The sequence below is a fragment of the Trichosurus vulpecula genome, chromosome 8 (genome assembly GCF_011100635.1).
Source record: "Trichosurus vulpecula isolate mTriVul1 chromosome 8, mTriVul1.pri, whole genome shotgun sequence".
In the NCBI taxonomy this organism is placed as follows: domain Eukaryota; kingdom Metazoa; phylum Chordata; class Mammalia; order Diprotodontia; family Phalangeridae; genus Trichosurus; species Trichosurus vulpecula.
In genome coordinates this window covers 82,495,790-82,514,305 of record NC_050580.1, presented here as the reverse complement: position 1 = coordinate 82,514,305, position 18,516 = coordinate 82,495,790, and the positions used below count along the sequence as shown (strand labels likewise).

The 18,516-nt window shown below is 39.9% G+C and overlaps 1 protein-coding gene across 1 annotated transcript in view; it reads right to left on the bottom strand.

Annotated features, from left to right (window-relative positions):
* The window catches only part of MYOF (myoferlin), a 153,647-nt gene that overhangs the window by 62,292 nt on the left and 72,839 nt on the right, over positions 1–18,516 (bottom strand). The window contains exons 13-18 of the mRNA XM_036735055.1: positions 13,081–13,184; positions 11,946–12,014; positions 11,793–11,836; positions 9,236–9,318; positions 7,236–7,274; positions 2,782–2,906 (exon numbers count right to left, since the gene is read on the bottom strand). Coding sequence (XP_036590950.1) covers positions 2,782–2,906; positions 7,236–7,274; positions 9,236–9,318; positions 11,793–11,836; positions 11,946–12,014; positions 13,081–13,184 — 464 coding nt within the window. The remainder of the gene's footprint in view (positions 1–2,781; positions 2,907–7,235; positions 7,275–9,235; positions 9,319–11,792; positions 11,837–11,945; positions 12,015–13,080; positions 13,185–18,516) is intronic.

Sequence of the window (18,516 nt, the reverse complement as noted above, 5' to 3'; positions counted from 1 at the left end):
CTTCACCGTGCTTTCCTTGGTTAAGCAGATGAAAAGAACCTGTGCTTTCCTGGCGTGCCAGCAGCCTCCTGGGTGCTGGCTGTGGGTGGATCTTATGCCCCCACAGAAGCTGCTAGCCGGATTGTTAAAACAAGTCCTTGGTGAGATACTATCTGGTGGGGGGGTGGAGAAGATTAATCATGGAAGGCAGGAGCACTTGACTATCATTAGATTCTGATATGTTATTATTTCTCAAGAGTTTAGTAATTTCAACAAATATTGATTGCTTACTGTGCTGTGGAGGGCAAAATGGGGGTTGGGGAAGGAGACAAGCATTTCTGAAGCACCTTCTATGTGCCAAGTACTCTGCTAAGTGCCTTACAAATATTATTTCATTTGTTCCTCATAACAGCCCTGGAGGTAGGTGCTATTATTAGGCCCATCTTACAGTCATGGAAATAGAGGTTAAATAACTTGCCGGGAGTCATACAACTAATATATGTTTGACACCAGATTTGAACTCAGGTCTTTCTGACTCCAGGCCTAGTGCTCTATCCACTGAGCCACCTAGCTGCCTCTAAGAGTCATAACCTGGTCCCCACCAAGGCTTATAGCCTTTTGGGACATCAGGATTTAAACAAATGAGATTTATATGTATGTATATATACACATATGTACATATATATACATATATATATGTAAAGCACTTTGCAAAACTTAAAGCCTTATCTACATATTATTACTATTATTATTATTACTATTAATTAAACAGAAGGAACAACTAGAGAGCAAGACAGCTTATCATAAAGTGTTAAGATGAACACAATTCAATTCCACACATATTTAAGTGGCTACTATATGCAAGGCACAACTGTGGCTGAGAATACAGAGATAAAAATGAAGCAATCCCTATCCTCAAAGAGCCTATAGTTTGTATGAGTTCAGAGATTGGAATAGTCTAAAGGCCATATTGAAGTTCCATGGGAATAAGCTGGGAAAGTGATGAGAGGGTATTAATTGGAGCCCCCAAGAGGTATGAGAAATTAGGGACAAATAGCCAACGGATTTTCCCTTCCTCCTCTAGTGCAGAGTCAAAGTCCAACATGGCAACCTTTGGAAATCAAGGACCAGAATACACAATACAATCAGGGTGAGTTTTGAAGGGAAGAAGGGTATTAGAGAATTTCATGGGAGAAATGTGCTTGGAAGCTTATTAAAAACATTCTATTCTATAGTCACCAAAAAAGTCAGGGACACGGACTGAAATTATTCAGTTAATAAAAGGAGCTCTTGGATGAGGAATTCTTTGATACCAATGAAGGCCTACAATTTGTAGTCTTAAAGAGTTGTCTAGAGCCCTAAGAGGTTAAGTGACTTGCCCAGGGTCACCTAATAAGCAAAACAAATAAAGAATGTCTTAAAGTATGTCCATTTGGCCTAAATCCAGTGCAAGAATTCCCTGCATAAGAATTTTAGTATTGGCTTCTTTGTAGAGGTAGGGGACTATTGGTATGGAACTCTGTGGATAATGTCAGACTTGGTTGATGTGTTATTAGTTTGATTTTTTTTTCTCTTTTTTCATTCTTCATTATAAGGGAGGGCTCCCTGTTTCATACCCAAATATTTCCAAAACATTGAATTTTGCCTGAATCACAAAGAGGTCAGAGGTTAACTGGAGATAGATAAGAAGTTAAAGTTAGGTAGAGAACCCAAACTCTACCTACATGTTAGGAATTTTATTAACTGGGGGCTTGGAGTTATTGGGATTCCACTCATAACTTTCCATATAGAATAAACTCTCTAAAGTTCAAGAGGGACTTAAGGGTTCCTTCCAGACTGAAATGAGCAAAGCATTTTAACAGGGTGTTATACATGTAACTAAGCCATCATGTCCCACTGGGCTACTTTCCTGAACTTCATCATCTGCAGAGACTCATCACTCTGCAATATGAAATCAACTCAGAAGCTCTCGTTTCCTCAATACCCCTGGCCCCTGGAATCCCTCCTTCCTTCTGGTTGGAGAGGGTGGGAAATGAACATCTGGGAGCTCCTCCCTGATCCTTTGCCATTTAAGGGGGTGCACGCAGAGGGGAATTCTCATGCTTTTCTACTCAGGCTACTCTCTGGGGACTTCATGATTCCAGAATTCATCATTTTGCAAAATAAAACTAACTCAGGAACTCACACCTCCTCAGATCATGGATGAATGACTTTATCATGCCCCTAAATCAATCCACATACACATACACATACCTTTTCAGTTCCTTTTTTATGTATTGTTTCCTCATTAGAATGTGAGTTCCTTGAGCACAAGAATTGTCTTATCCCTTTCTTTGTATCCCCAGTGTTTAGCACAGTGCCTGGCATACAGTAGTTGCTTAATAAATGTTTGTTGACTAGAACTCTAAGAGAAGAATGGTTGGCAATCACTTTGCCATTGAATTTTGCCTGAACCACACTCAGTGGTACTTGCATTCTAAAAAAGGCTATTTGGAAAGTCTGTGCTTTAAGGGAAAGGAATAAATGTCCCTCAATAGGAATAACAGTGTCTAGTCCGGAAATATTTTACCTTAAACAATTACAGCAAGAATCCAAGTGTTTTGGCAAAGGAGGAAAAGAGTTCTATTTCCCCCATCAACCAATCAGGTAAATGGTTTGTGGGGAGAGAGGCAAGGTGGGATTTGAGTTGCACCTTACCTAGTTTCTCCTAAATATAAGACCTGGTCATAGCAATTATTATCATAGTAAGAAATCATTACCATCAGTCAACTGTTAAAAATATTCACTTAATTGGAGACCAACCTTTCCAGAATTTAAGTCATCATATGGATCTGGGAATCCAGTGTATTCTCTTGGACTTCCATAAAGATTTAGATAACAAGGTCCAAATGTTGGTACGAAGCCCACTTCTGTTTCTCCTGTTTTCCCTGAGAAGCAAACATCACCATTAGATCATAGACACTGGAATTTCTAATCTGTTAGGTTTTGCCGAAAGTTAGTTATTAGTTAATGGTGTGAGGCTGTTTTATACCACAGGTGCATTAGTTATGTTAATGCAGGCTATAAGCACTTACGATGATGTTTCTGGTTGCTTTAAAAGAATAAATTAACGATTGTCTGCGTTTGCCGCTCAAATGTGCTAATCTTGTGACCTATGAATTTTGTTTAAATGGAAGAATAATAGGCTTTCAAATTGCTCTTTATCATATTTGCAATAATGCACAAATGAATGTTTTTATTTTCAAAAATGAAAATTACATATATCATGGACATTGAATGAAAGCTATAATTACATTTATATTTGTTAAGGAAATTTAGTAAGTTAAACACTCATCTTATTTTTTCTAAGAAATATTATTCAGCTTTAAGCAGTTACTTAAAGGATAAACAGTTATGATTATGTAAAAATTGCTTGTTTAGGGTTAACGGATTTACATGGTAACTCACTCTATTAGTTTACAATATTTTCTCTATGATTAGAAAAAAAGCCCTTTTAAATCATCACAAATGTCACCATCCATTAGTGTCTTCTCTGGATATCAGACAAACCTCATAGATTAAAAGCTGAAGATTTGAGGGACTTGAGGGCATGGCTACTGACTTCAAATACCTGAAGGGCTGCCATGTGGAACAAGGACTAGATATATTTTCTATCCAGAGGTCAAAACTAACAATGCAAGGAGGTTGAATCTGGCTCATTTCCCAAAGGTTCAAAAATGGAATGGGCTTCCTAAGGAGGTATTGAACGCCCCATCCCTGGGAGTGTTCAAGCAGAAGCCAGATGACTACTCAGAGTATCAGAGATGTGGTGGAGGGAATTTTTAACTGTATGGGAAGTTGGTCTAGGCAACCTCTAAGGTCTTTCCATGAAGATTCAGTAATTTTATATCTTAAAGTGAAGTAAATAAGTCAGTGCATGATACTCTCCAGACAATACCAATAGGCCAGCGATAAGAGGATGCAGACAGAGGAAGATGCACATAGAAGCTGCCTGGCATCCTGGCTGGAGGGCTAAGCTTCTCATCAGTAATATCTGGGCTGACCCTTTTTGTGCCTACAAAGTCATAGCTGGGTGCTGGAGGCAGGGAATTCAGGGTTCTAAGCTGATGAAATCACAAATCTTTCATGGCTTTGAGAACATAGAGAGCTAACGCTATGTAGACCATTTTACTCTGCAGCGCACTCATAAATGTGCCCGGGGCTTTTGTGGGTAGAGGTGGAGGGCAGAGATTTCCATGCCTGCTGATGAAAATTCTCAGAATGTGTCCTGCTAGAGACAGAAAGAGAGGAGAGACAAAAAACTTGAAGGAGAGACAAAGAATGAAGAGGAGAAGCAGCTCTTTGTGATGGCCTCGAGTGCCTGGGCATATTTAACTACTGGATAACACTTAACTAACATTCCACAGTTTCACCAGAAAGTGATTTTTATCACACACAGGTGCAGGTGTACACACACACACACACACACACACACAGAGTTTATAAAGGTAAAATGATGAAGTCATTGAAGATAAAAATAAGAGTAAAAGACGAAAATAAATGAAAAAGGTATCCAAACAGGAGGGCCACCGCTATTGCATATGTCTGCTACCGAAGTGTAGATGGCTTGATGCATTTGGCAGTATATGAAATGAGGCATGGAGGATTTGCTTGGTAAGTACCTAACAGGCTTTGATTCTCTTTCCCTGTTTTACAATAAACAAATACTAATAATGACATGGGGGGCAGCTAGGCAGGCCTAGAGTCAGAAAGACTCATCTTCTTGAATTCAAATCTGGCCTCAGATACTTACTAGCTTTATGACTCTGGGCAAGTCACTTAACTCAGTTTGCCTCAGCTTCTTCATCTATAAAATAAGCTGTAGAAGGAAATGGCAAACCATTCCAGTATCTTTGCCAAGAAAACCCCAAACAGGATCGTGGAGAGTTAGACGCAACAGAACAACAATAACAACAAGGGTGTGGGGCAGAAGGAGGAAATCCTAAAGAAACATAGACTCCTCCATTTGCAGGGAACCTAAGAGATCATCTAGTCCAACCTTAAAGAGGGGGAAACCTACTCCCAGAGGGGAAGGCAATTTGTCCCAAGGTCCTAGAATGAGTTACATGAGAACCATGCTTAGAACTGAGGTGACACCATTCATTCCCTGTTTATTCTCCATCTCATTACCCCATTTTCCCTCTTTGTTCATATGGGGTGGGCCCCTGAATCCTTCAAGTAAATGTTTAAAACATCCAGGACAGATATTTGTCTTTTCTCCTGCCTGAGAATGAATATTCCATATCTTTCGAATGGCCTTTTTAGAAAGAAAAGAAAAACTTTTAATGAACTTTCTGTTTTTCCAAATTAATCACCCAGTTGATGGTCAAGAAATCCTCTCATGTTCTTCCTTCCTTAAGGCTATTTTCTTTTTATGAGTTCAATTCGGTTCAGTCAAGCATCTATTGAGCACACTATGTGCTAGGTACCGTGCAATTTCATGGACTTTATGCAAAATGCAATTATGAATCAAAGAGACCAAATCATACCCTCAAGGCACTGGGACGTTGACATCCAAAGAAGGCTTATCCTTCAAAGCAGTCACCTTGAGAGTTTATATACTTATTCCAAACTGGTTCTAGGGCTCAAAATCTTTTGGAACAAACTCCTCTTTGGGCTCCTTGGGAACTCTTTAGAGCCTGCAACACATTCTCCCCAATCTCCTAGTGATTGCCAGGCTTCACCTTTGGAGGGATGAGAAAACTGAGGCTCACACATGCAAATGACTTGTTCAAGGTCACTCAGTGAGTAAGGGACAGGACTATGACTGGAGACCAGGACTTTATACTCTTAGTCCTATACTGATGTAAGCAATTTTGTTGAGCCTTTCCTGAACCCTTGCCAGTTCTTCCATATCCTTTTAAAAAATGTGATGACCAAAACTGGACACAATATTCAATTCATAGTCTGATAAATACAAAATATAGAGGAAGGGTCAAATCCCTGCCCTTGGCCTTTCCTACTCTTTTTAATATAACTGAATATCATTTTGGCTTTCCCCCAACAATCTTACTTTGGTGACATATTCATCTTGTGGATCATTAGAACCCTCCCCTATGATGTATTTCCTGACTTTTTTTAGGTTTATTGATAAAAGTTGATGAGTCTTCAGTGTTTCTATATCAATTGTGGTTGTTATTCAGCCATTTTTTTAGTCATGTCCAACTCTTCATCCGTTTCCTTCACCAGCTCATTTTATAGATGAGAAAACTGAGGCAAACAAGGTTAAGTGACTTGCCCAGGGTCACACAGCTAGTAAGTAACTGAAGCCAGATTTAAACTCAGGAAGATGAGTCTTTCTCACTCCCAGTCCAGTGCTCTATCCACTGTGCCACCTAGCCTTCTATATCAATCAGGATGGCCTAAAATTTGATCCTCATGGGCCATCACTGAGCATAAAGTCGTAGAGCCCACCACTATCCAGCTCTAGACATGGCTCCTTTGAGGGCTGAGGACTGGAGCTGTGTATGAACAAGCTACCAACCAGAGCCTTCTCTCTTTCTGAGGTGAGAGTGAAGAAATTCTATCCATCCTGATTCAACCCTTATTGGGTTTCTAGCACCATGGGGTTGGGGGGAGGGATGGTGCAGGGAAAGAGAATTCTCTTCAATTAACATGGTTGTTCCTAATTAATACTGCCGACCAATATTTTTTTAAAACCCAATTATTAGAACATTGACATCTGAGGGAGCTTCAAATAGACTTTCTGCTGTTGACTCACTCAAGTCTGCTTGTATTAAATTACACATTTTTGCACTTTGGTGGCCAAGTATGAAAACAATTTTCATTTTCCAACCAGATGGAAAAAGCAATGAAATCAATGTCTTGGGCTTAAGTGAGAAAATATTATTGTCAATTCCAGAGCCACTGACCTTGGTGTCCACAGCTATGTAGCCAGAGAGCACAAAAAGAACATGGGTTATGAAACAATTGAATAAACTCATGAGACATTAATCATAGGGCAGGTGGGCAGCACAAGGAGCATCTAAGGTACAGGAGGGAATTGTGGGAGGTCTAGCATCGCATAAGCAGGTTCATTGCCAAGCTCAGCTCTACAGCACTGTCATGCATGAGTAACATGGAGACGATTCCACTGCCAAAACCATTTGGGGAAGGACAAAATAAGAAACCTCCATTTTAAAAATGAACGTATTTTGTATGATAAACAATGAAAGATAGTCTGGGCAGTGGAGGGCATAAGTCACAAAACACGAAACCTGTAGATGATGCAGCCCAAGCTCCCGAAGGTGAAGAATCTACATTGTAAAAATATGACTGGTTAAACAACAAGAGAAATACAGATATTACGGAACATCAAAGAAGTGAATTTATTAAGCAGGTGGTTTAGCAACACTGAAGTTAACTCAAATTTGGACCCCAAAGAGAATATTGCCATCCTGTTTTACACCAATCTGGCAGAGAGTGTTAGAAAAAAACCTAAGAAATTTTTGTCCCCCTCCCCTGAAAATCCCTCCACCAGATTTCCTACTTTGAACCAGCACCAAAGATATATCCAAAAGAAGTGATCATCAGGAGCCTGGAGGGAGTCATGTTGGAGAGGGGATAGGTATAACACTTAACATTTTTATTACAAATCCTTTGTCCTATGTATGGTTGGCTGCTTTGGGGTCAGGGACCTAGGATTTGAGACCATGGTTAGGGTCCATGACCATTTCTGCACAGAGAAAATGTTCCTAACTAGGGAAATCACAGGGAGTAAACTCCCCCTACTAACGCTGATTAGTAACTGCTCTGAAACTTGTAGTCTTAGAGGGCTTACTGCAGCCACTGAGAGATTCGGTGATGTTGAGGGTCATGTAGCCAGGATGTACCAAGAGTAGAATTTGAACCTGTCTCTTCCTGACTCCGTGACTGGATCCCCATCTACTATGGCATGCTGGCTCTCATTTCCATGACCCTCTGATATTTGATCCCAAGCATATTTTTGTCCCTCAGTAAGGGCTTACCTAGAGTCCTTATTGTAGTGTGATTTTTAATAGAAAATGGAGTACCTCAAATCTGGGAAAGTCTAGGATACCTGTCCCTTTGAGGCAGTGAGGTGGCCTAGTGAATACAGTGTTAGAATGGGAATCAGGAAGACCTGTTTGAATTCTGCCCTAGACTAGGCAAATGACTTCTCTTGGAATCTGTTTCCTTGTCTATAAGATAGGAATAAAAATAGCATCTACCTTACAGGGTTCTTGTAAGGAACAAATGAAATAATATTTGCAAAGCACTGTGTAAATCTTCATGCAATCTATAAATGTTAGCTATTATTATCGATAATATCATTATTATCACAATAACAATCAGTGAAACAAAGTGAGAGAGCAAACACCAATGAACCATAAGAGAAAGCTACAGGTGCATGTATTGAAATGATAGACTTTTACAAGGTTGTCAGCCTTCTCAATGGTCCTGGCATTGATAATTTGGGGATTTATTCCAGGACCTAGGGCTAATAAATAATAGATGGGCCATGAAGTTAACTTTGTGGGCAGCACTGATCTCTACAAACCTTCCAATCAGTCCTTATTACAGTGCAACTTACAAAACAAAATGGAGTCTCAAGGCTCCTCAGATCTGGAGGAATCTAAGACCCCTGTCCCTTTTTTCTTGCTGCATTAATCCACTTCCGTCTTAGAGATTCAATCTTGCAAAAGAGTATTAACGAATAATGGGTTGTTTGTGCTTTATAAGCTGTCTTAAGAAACCCTTATTTCAAAATCCTAGCTTGAAGCCAGGGGTCTGGCACCAAATGTTAACTCTATACCAAAGCATGACCTATTATCATTAGTGGACCCAGGCTTACTTATAATACCCTGTCTTTTGATATAACATTGTTAAAATGAGAAGTAGGTGGAGTCTCCATCCCCCAAATGGTTGTTTTATGTTCAGGTTTTCCATGTCTTCATCATGATGCCCACGGATAGCTGACACCTGTTAGTTAGAAAGACTCCTCAGTGAGAAGTGGTCCATCAAAAGGTATATGTAAACATTGGGTGGGATACCTGATCCCACAAATAGTTCGAGCTGCTGTGATTATCTGTGAATTAACTGCATTGCTTAGTCATGACCACAATGTTGCTAAAATGCTTCACTGGATTGACTATATTTTGTTTTTCAGGCTTGGTCCCCATCTATACTGGTCTGTTTCAATATGTTCTAGTCTGGGATCTTTGTACCTTCTCACTTGAACACAGGCTGGGTGACTTACCTTCAACTTCTCCACCTGACGCAGCAATTTTAGAGAGATACAGATAGGTTGTTCCTACTACATTATTTTTGGTAAGGCGGTCCCTACAAGAAAGAAGAGATTAATGCTTTGTCCTGTGCAGATGGAAGACGTGACTGGTAAATCGAGAAATCAACAAGCATTTATGAAGCACTTACTGAGGGCCAGGTATTGTGCTAGGTACTGGGAATACCAAGACAAAAGATGAAATAATCCCTGTCATCAAGGAGTTTGTAAATTAATAAGAATTTCAGGCAGTGAGAGAAATGCATTAGAGTCTTTACATAATTTTTTAAAGTGGAATTTTTATTGGGTTCATTTGGTGATGTGGGAATTATATGCATTACCAGGATGATTCAACTGGTATCAGCTCAGTAATTCCCTTACATCTGTGGTGAGTGAACAAAAGCCCCACCCATGAGAGGAAGGCACAGTCTTCCATGACACATCTGCATTTCTGAGTGCAGTGTGGTCTACCAGGAGCTCTCCTCAGAGGTGGCTTTGAGAGGGACCAAATTGCATATTTCAAGTATATATCGCTTTGGGTATCTTCCTTGGGTATCGTGCAGCATTGGCAATCACACCCTATTTAATGGTCAGTCATTGGAGTGGCCAACCATCACAGCTCCTCACAATTCCTTTCCTCCACCTAGAGACATTTTTTCCTGGGGTATCCATGGGAGTTATAAATAGTCCCACTCATTCATGTAAATTCTTTCCTTGGTGACTGAGGAAGAATCAGACCCAACTTGCATGAGCAAGATGATTGTAACCTCCATGTATTGAGCATTAGGCTCAATTCTCTTCTGAACATCAGGGAGGACAACTAGACCAACCTTGAGGGGTCCTACAGGGGATATCCTCCTGTGACCTATTCATTTCCCCTACAGGTTTCAAGGCCAGATCATGCAGTGGCCAAATTTAGTCAGAATAAACCTATATTCTCAGGGCCACTTATATCTTCAGGACAAATTCGGGTCAGAAACAGATGCTCCATATTGGTCAAGAGATAGAGTGTGTCTCCTGAGCTGACTGGACCAAAGATACATCACTGGAGGACCCCTGGTTGTCTGGAGCTTTTCTAGGTGATACTGGATGGATATTGATCGCGGCGTGTGCTCACTGGAATGAACATTTTGGCTGCCCTCTTCCCTCCCACTCTCTTACCTTCTTCATACCTAATCCTCCTCTACATTTATCCAATTCCCTGTTGTACCGCATGTATATCTTTCTCTCTCATTAGATTTTATGCTCCTCGAAAGCAAACCCTGTGTCATATTTTTTCTTTGTATCCTCAATGCTTTGCACATAGCAGGTATTTAATAAATGTTTGTTGAATTGAACCGAACAGAATTAAATTGAATTTTTGTCTTAAGGCATTTCTCTGTTTCATAATTACCTGCTATCGGTTCACTATACAATTTGTGCAGACATTGGACCATCCCGCTTCACCAACCTGGATACACCCAACTGGCAAAGTTCCAGAAGGGCATAGAAAGTATGCCTTTCCAAACATGAAAGTGTCATATGCCGTGGAAATGAAATGATTAACTGCACTACCTGACGGTGAACACAATTCATAGCAAAGGAGCTTTGTTCTATCACTTCCAACTGGGCAGCATCTCACCGTTGTCTCAATTAGCTACGTAATCAAGACTGACCTCCTTCTGGCTCAATTTCCATGAGAAAGTTGGTTTGTTATGTTAGGAAGACCTGGGCTAGCCAGTCTCTTCGCAGCAAGTCCAAAGACACAGGCAGAGGGAAGGTTCCTTCTCACCCCAACACTTCTGCATTGCTATGGGTTGTATTGTTAACAGAACAGCAAGATCCTGTGACGGTTATTTCACCCAGGGTTCCCCTTTTTTGGGAGGGGAGGGGAAGTGGAATCCAGATTTGAGGTTTCCTTGGTTTAGGAAACTCCTGGTGAAGAAATCCCCTCTATCAAAGCAAATCAGCCTTTTTCCAGCAATGTAGGATCTCAGAGAGATGTCTAAGGGCAAAGCAAAGGTCAGTGACTTGCCTAGTATCTGTCACACAATGTGGCAGAGGAAGGCCCTGAATCAAGTTCTATTTGACCCCCCCAGCTCTGTATTCATTGCATTAGATTGCCCATCAATGATTCCTGTATCACCAATTAAAATCTCGCTCCCTCTCTCCCTTTCTTCCTTTTATTTATTGTCTTGATTACGTACAAAGCACTATCTCTAGGCACTGGGAATAAAAAGACAAATAATATTTTCAAATGATACAGTCCAAAGAATGTTTTACGTACACAGATAAATATCAACCAATCAGTAAATACCTATTATGAGCCAGAAATCATGCCAGACAAAAATTAAATAGTTCTTGGACTTATGGAGCTTACATTCTGGCAGGGAGAGAAGGTAGGCAGGAAAGGGAATGATCACACTAAGTGTGATGGGGGCCAAAAAGATCCAGACCAAGTTCTTGAGGAAAATTGGGGAAAGAAAGGAACAGCTCCAGCTGAAATTATCTTTTTTTTGATTGAGATAGAAAGCAATCAGGAGTTATAACTCACCAGTCATACACCGTTAACTTTATTTTTTCACACATTGAAGGAAACTGTTAAAAAGAGGAAAATAAATTGTCATCTCTAAAACTAGGCAATAACTGTTAAACTCATTATTTTGACATTAAAAAAAATTCTCCCCAAATAGATGAAATACTCAACCTTGATTTGAAGGTTGACAGCTTGATTCCACTCTGGATTTGCATTTTTCTCTATTATGTTTGTGGAAACCTGAAAAAATCAGCAGCATAAAGCAACATCAGTTCAAGCTTATAATTTCCATGACAGAATCTTGCATCCATTGTCTGGTGTAATCATTCTGTGGATTCAGTTCCACTGAACTACAGTCACATAATACGTACAGACATGGTCCTTCATTCACCAATTATATATTATATAACTGAGAATTTTATCAAATATGGTAAATAGCCTACATTGGTTCACATCATTGTTCTATGCCGAGCATTTCTGGGGTCTGTTGCTTGACAGATTTTTAACCATCAGATTTTTCAATTGATAGTCATAAGAAGTATAAAAAAATAAATCAAGACAAAACACACAAAGTTACAGGTGTTTAAGCTGTCCAAGCTTGCTACCAAAATAAGAACTCACTTATATTTACATGAGATGGCAGGTCTTTAAAACTGGTCCCATGATTTCACTGGCATAGGGACCTTTCTGGTGAAGAAACTCCCTATACCAATGCCGGTCTGCACCTTCTCTGACATTTGTAGATTTTGAGAGCTCTCTAGGGTACCAAGAGGTCAAGGGCCTTGCCTAGGGTCACACAGCCAGTATGTGTCAAGGGCACAGGACTGGACCAGGCAGGCCTTCCTCTCTTCAGCTCTCTAACCTCTACACCACAGACTACTTATTTAAGGTGTATCACTATGCTTTGGCAGGGTCTTATCTTTAGTTCTTGGCATCTTTGAAATAAAAAGAAATGATTACATTTCTCCTTACTGTAAAGGTGCCCATCTAAGGAAGAATTTCTTTTGATTGCACTGAAACCTTATGACCACCAGGGCTGGTGTGAAGATTTGGGGTGAAAGTTCCTGGGCTCTGAGCGGGGAAGAGGAAGGGATTATCTTGAGCCTGGCCCATCTTCCAACTAACTGAGAAATGAACCAGTTCTAAGGGCATAGATCTGTCAAATCTGCCAAGAATCAAAATGTTCTTCCTAGGGCCAGTTGAGCAATGAATCTGTCTGATGTATAACTATCAGCTCTAGGTAGCACACATAGTTTTAAACATTTATTCCTACAAGTATCCTTGTTCAGATCGTGTCCATATATACCTTTTTTCCAGCAAAACAAACTTCTACAAATGGATCCACCAAGTTTTTCTTGTCTACATTGCCTCCAAATATTTCCTTGACAGTCTGTGAGAAGGCATCATCCACTAGAAATGAAAATATAGACAGGAGATGGTAACTTGGATCTTAAAAGCATAGAAATTAAAAACAAATATGCCTTGAATGAATGGAGTAGAATTTGTCATTAGAAGCAGCAAGAGTTAGGAACATACAGAAGGGTGACGGTAAATGTTGAACATCTAGCTCTCTAGGGGAAAAGTATAGACTGGACACACTTTTAAGTTTAATTTGTATTATTAACATTTTCTCCATCACTTAAGTCTAGAGACAACCAACAAAACAATAAATCAAGTCCTAATTGTACAGTTTGCCAATTTCTGAGATGTAAATGCTCACACTGAAAATTTAACAATCTGCTCATGCTCTAATTAGAAGTGGTTCCAGCATACTCCTGGTCCTAACAGTGGTGTTAGCCTTAATCAAGAAAGCCTATATAGTAGAGATACCTTGGGCAAATCAAGGCATGTTACAGGTATCAATTTGAAAAAGAAGTTAGGGTCAACTGTTGGAAATGTCCCAGACCAATGATTTATTAAACATTGAAAATGTGGATCAGAAACACACACGGGTAAAGCTTGGACTTAAGTTAGGCAATGTTTCTAGAGAAAGTATGATGTATTTAGACTTCTGGTTTTTATAACAATATTAAAATCATGTAGTTTCAGTCCCACCCATGGGTTTGGTGGTCAGATTTCCGTAGAAGAGGATGTAAAACTTATATTTTACACTAACCTGATCAAATGGCAAGAGTGAAAACTTAATGTTGGAAGAGCTATGTGGGAATTAGCAATCAATACATTGTTGAGGAAAGGATAATAATAAACAATGGCTAGCATTTGTATAGCACTTTCTGGTTTAAAAAGAGCTTCACATATATTTTCTTGTTTGATTCCCACAACAACCATATGAGGTAGGTACTTTTATTATCTCCATTTTACAGATGAAGAAACTGAGGCAGACTTATCCAGAGTCATACAGCCAGTAAGTGACTGAGGCCAAATCTGACCTCAGGTCTTCCTGACTCCAAGTCCAGAGCTCTATTCAGTATGCCTCCAGCTGCATGTTATAAACAATTTGGAGAACTATCCAACAACAAACAATGAAGCACAAAAATGATGACACTTATGGATCCAGCATATTTCTATGGCTAGGATATTCATCCTAAAAATATAAAAACATCTATTTATCTAGGCAAAGTTCCTAGCTGCACAGAAATATTTATTTGATAGACTTATTTATAATATAAAAGCTAAAAACAACCTACGTATCCAGTGATTGAAGAATGGCTGAATATATTATGGCATATTAATAGAATAGAATGAAAAGCAACCTGATGTGGTAGAGGTCTGATCTCAGAGTAAGAAAGACCTGGGTTCAAGTCTTATCTTGGACAAATACTAGTTGAATGACCACTAGCAAGTCAATTAACCTCTCAGTGCACCCAGGCAGCCCTTCAGGACCATAAATTACAGCATATTACAGTGAAAGGGGGGCCAAATTTGGAGTCTAGAAGGCCTCGGTTTGAATTTCAGTTCTGCCACTTACTACCTGTACGACTGTGCCTGGCAGGGATGGATCCATTTACTACCTGTGGGACTTTGAGCTTTACCTTCCTGGGTGTTAGTTTCCTCCTCTATAAAATGGAACTGGGCTGCACGACTGTAGCAGCCACCACACTGGCATACCCGGGATGGCTGCTAGTACAGGTTCTTAGATCTGCTTTACTAGGAAAGATAGCAGTTTAAGGGGTCAACGATCTTTAATTACATTCATTAGTTCAGGGGAAAAGTCAGCACCCTGAACTTGGAGAAAATACACACAGAGAAATAAAGACCAACAGGCAGGGCTCCACTGCCCAAATCAAAGCAATATTGCTATATACTTTACATAAACCAGTGGATCAAGAGAGCTTTTATGTCTGAGCAGTTGAGGAGCTCTGAACGCAGGGCCACTCAGGGTCTCGACTAAGGAATCACAAGGGCCTTCTCATAAGCAAGCTCCCAAAACAATACCTTACCTCAGAGTATACAATCACTTCTCAGAGCCAGAAGGTGTCACAATCCTCTTGACTCAGTGACTAATTAGAAATTAGCAAAAGGTGTAAAAGCCTTCCTAAAAGCAAGCTTCCCTTAATGGGCTCCACCTGAGGCCTATTAATGGGTGGGGGAAGATCTTACAACCCATTAACATTAAAATGACCTCAGAGGCCCCTTATAACTCTAAATCTAGGCTTTGACAATATCAACATGAGTTGCCAATCTGCGTCAGAGGAGAGAGTTTTCCACAATGGGAATTCACAACACCAGTGAAATCTGAGGTCCAATCCCTCCTCACCCCCTCTAAAAAAAAGCGGAGGAATATTATTTGTGTTGTGATACCAATAGATAAGAATCAAGAAAACATGAGAACACCTATATGAAGTGAGATGTAGTAAGATCAGCAGGACCACAACTGTATATATATATTACAATTATGTACATATTTTTTAAAAAGCAAAGAATACTAAAGCAGCACTTCAGGCTGACTTGAAAAGGGGATACAGAGAAGATGCTAACTTATTTGGTTTTATTTTGCTAAATTCTGAAGGTTTTGTAATGGTTTTCTGTGAGGGAAAAAAAGGAAACAATGTGAATATGCTTTGATTGGAGAATGACTGAACAATCACAATAGAATATCATTGCTCTGTAAGAAAAGAGGAATTCAAAGAAATATGAGAAGACTTCTCTGAACTGATTCAAAGTAAAGTAAGCAGCACCAAGAGAACAAGATCTATAATGACTACAATGTGAGTTAAATCATTAAAGGGCAACTGATCTCCAATTAATTGAAATAACCAATTTCAGTCGCAGAGAAAAGATGAGAAAGTATACTTCGCTCCTCTTGGTAGAGATGTGGACGACTACAGATACAAGCATTGCCTACGTTGTCAGACATGCTTTCTTTGACCATTGGTTTTGCTTCACTCATTCACTGGGGACGGGGGGGGGAGGAGAGAGAGATATAGAGGAGAGAGAGAATATAGAGAAAAGTCCCATGGGGACAAAGCAGTATATTGAGAAAGGACTGTGGCATAAAAATTTTTAAAAAGTAATTAAAGCCTTCAAAAATGCAATACAATAAAATCACTAAATACAAAAAATACTAAGGACTTCATGTAAGATTTTGTTCCTTTTCGTAAGTCTGTTTTAGTGGTTATTTAAACTTATATTAAATACTTTAAAAGTTTTAAAGTCCACCATATTTAATCCACTTGAAATTGCATTAATGTATCCCCTTCCGGATCACCGCCCAGTCATGGCAGAGGGGTTTGCGTAGCTCAATGATATTATGAGTTCTGTTGTGCAGGGTTACCTAAGAGAGACAGGTCATACTGGAGAGTTCTGACAAAAGGTGATTCACTGGAGAAGGAAATAGCAAACCACTCCAGCATCTTTGCCAAGAGAGCCCCATGGACAGGACCCTGGTGTGCTGTGGTCCACATGGGGGTCACAAAGAGTTGGACACAACTGAATGACTGAACAACAACCCTAAATCAGGCTTCCTAAATCAAACAGGATAAGAGTTACCAATCACAGTATATTTAATTTATGTAGTTGAGACCCCCACAAGAGAACTGGCTTGAATTAAGAAAGTCCTTCTAAGTTTAGAGCAGAGAGGCTATGGTTATATGGGCTGGAGCATGTCAGGGTAACCCATGAGAGCAGGGACCCCAATCTCCCCACAAAATTCTAGTTGTATTCTTGGGGGTTACTCTACTTCTGTGCCTCTACTATAAGCTGCCCATTAATTCCTTCTGGGGAATAAGCACTCTAAAAGAAAAATACAAGAGAAAGGGTTTCAAGGAAAAAAAAGACAAAAAATGACCATTTATTCTCCTTCCTAGGTTGGTGCAAAGACCATTCCACTGAGTCCTAGCCAGCCACTTGTCTGGGGGCAGTCTCAGGAGTTGCCAATTGTCTTTTCAGCAAGGTGCAAATGTGCATGTCTATTCTTTATAGGATGATCAATAATCCCAAATTGATTGGAGAAGGAGACACTCTCCCCGCTCCCAAACCAAACTTCTTCAAGAAGCAAGCTGACAAGGTGACTTAGTCTTTTGGCTGCTGTTTTTTATGTCATAAATAACAATGTGGGTTTAATGGACACCAGTTTTAAGTGGGCATTTTTCTGTTAAACATTCACAAGTTCAAGTGCCAGGAACTAGAATGGTCTTCCTGACCTCAAACATACTCTACCATGCTTCAGTGAAAAAGCTCAATTTTGTATTAGTGATACTGCTTTTCTTCCAGTTTTTGTAGACCTTTCAAGAGCAAAGAGATTTACCTAGACAATCGAACTACTTAGTTAGAAGTCTGATTCTGATGCCTCATTGTGACGTGGAGGCAGCTCTGAGCTCTGGAAGGCCAGACCAGTTGATTAAACGTTGTCAGCCTATGGCCATAATGTAAGGAGGCTCATTATTGATAAACTTACCCTTCAGTGAATTTTTTTGGCCATGGCAACCCATGAAACCCCAAAATAAATACAAAATAGTCCTCACTCCTGTGGCCCCCCCTTGATAGAAACCAAAGGAAATATTTAAATATGAAAAATTAATGAGGATGTAGGGAAAGCTAAGAACCATACAAACTTTAAACCATCTATAAACATTAATAAAGCTGTCTGAACTTTAAATGTGGGGTGCTTCTCCAGAGGCTAAAAACATACTCGTGGAGGAACTGCGCTGTGTCTGTATCTCAATTTTATTGGAGGAGTTGGTAATGCTGGAAACTCATTTTTCTTCAGCATTCACTAGATTGTAAAGAGTTTTCTTCATAAAAAGTTTGAGCGGCAAGCAAGGCAGGTACCATTTTCTCTGTTTTATAGATGATAAAAACAGACTCAGAAGTTCCTGATTTGGCCACTGCCATGTGGTTAGTAGGGACTACCAGAACCGTAAGCAGGATCTGACTCTGAGTCCACCAGTCTTCCCATTACACCTCGCTGCTTTATAGGACACCTTCTTGCCCTCCCTTCTCCATCCCCATTTTTCAAAGGACTCAAAGTCCTACGGCTAGCTAGAAGGGCTAGAATGAAAAGTTCTGTGCGTGTGTGTGTGTGTAACACAAGTTCTTTTTATTATTTTTATTTTGGAGGGGGAAAGGCAGGGCAATTGGGGTTAAGTGACTTGCCCAAGGTCACACAGTTAATAAGTGTGTCAAGTGACTGAGGTTGGATTTGAACTCAGGTCCTCCTGACTCCAGGGCCGGTGCTCTACTCACTGCACCACCTAGCTGCCCCCACAAGTCCTTTTTAACACAATCTATTTCATTATATAGATTACTGCCCCACAACATCAATGACAAGATTTAGTGAGTA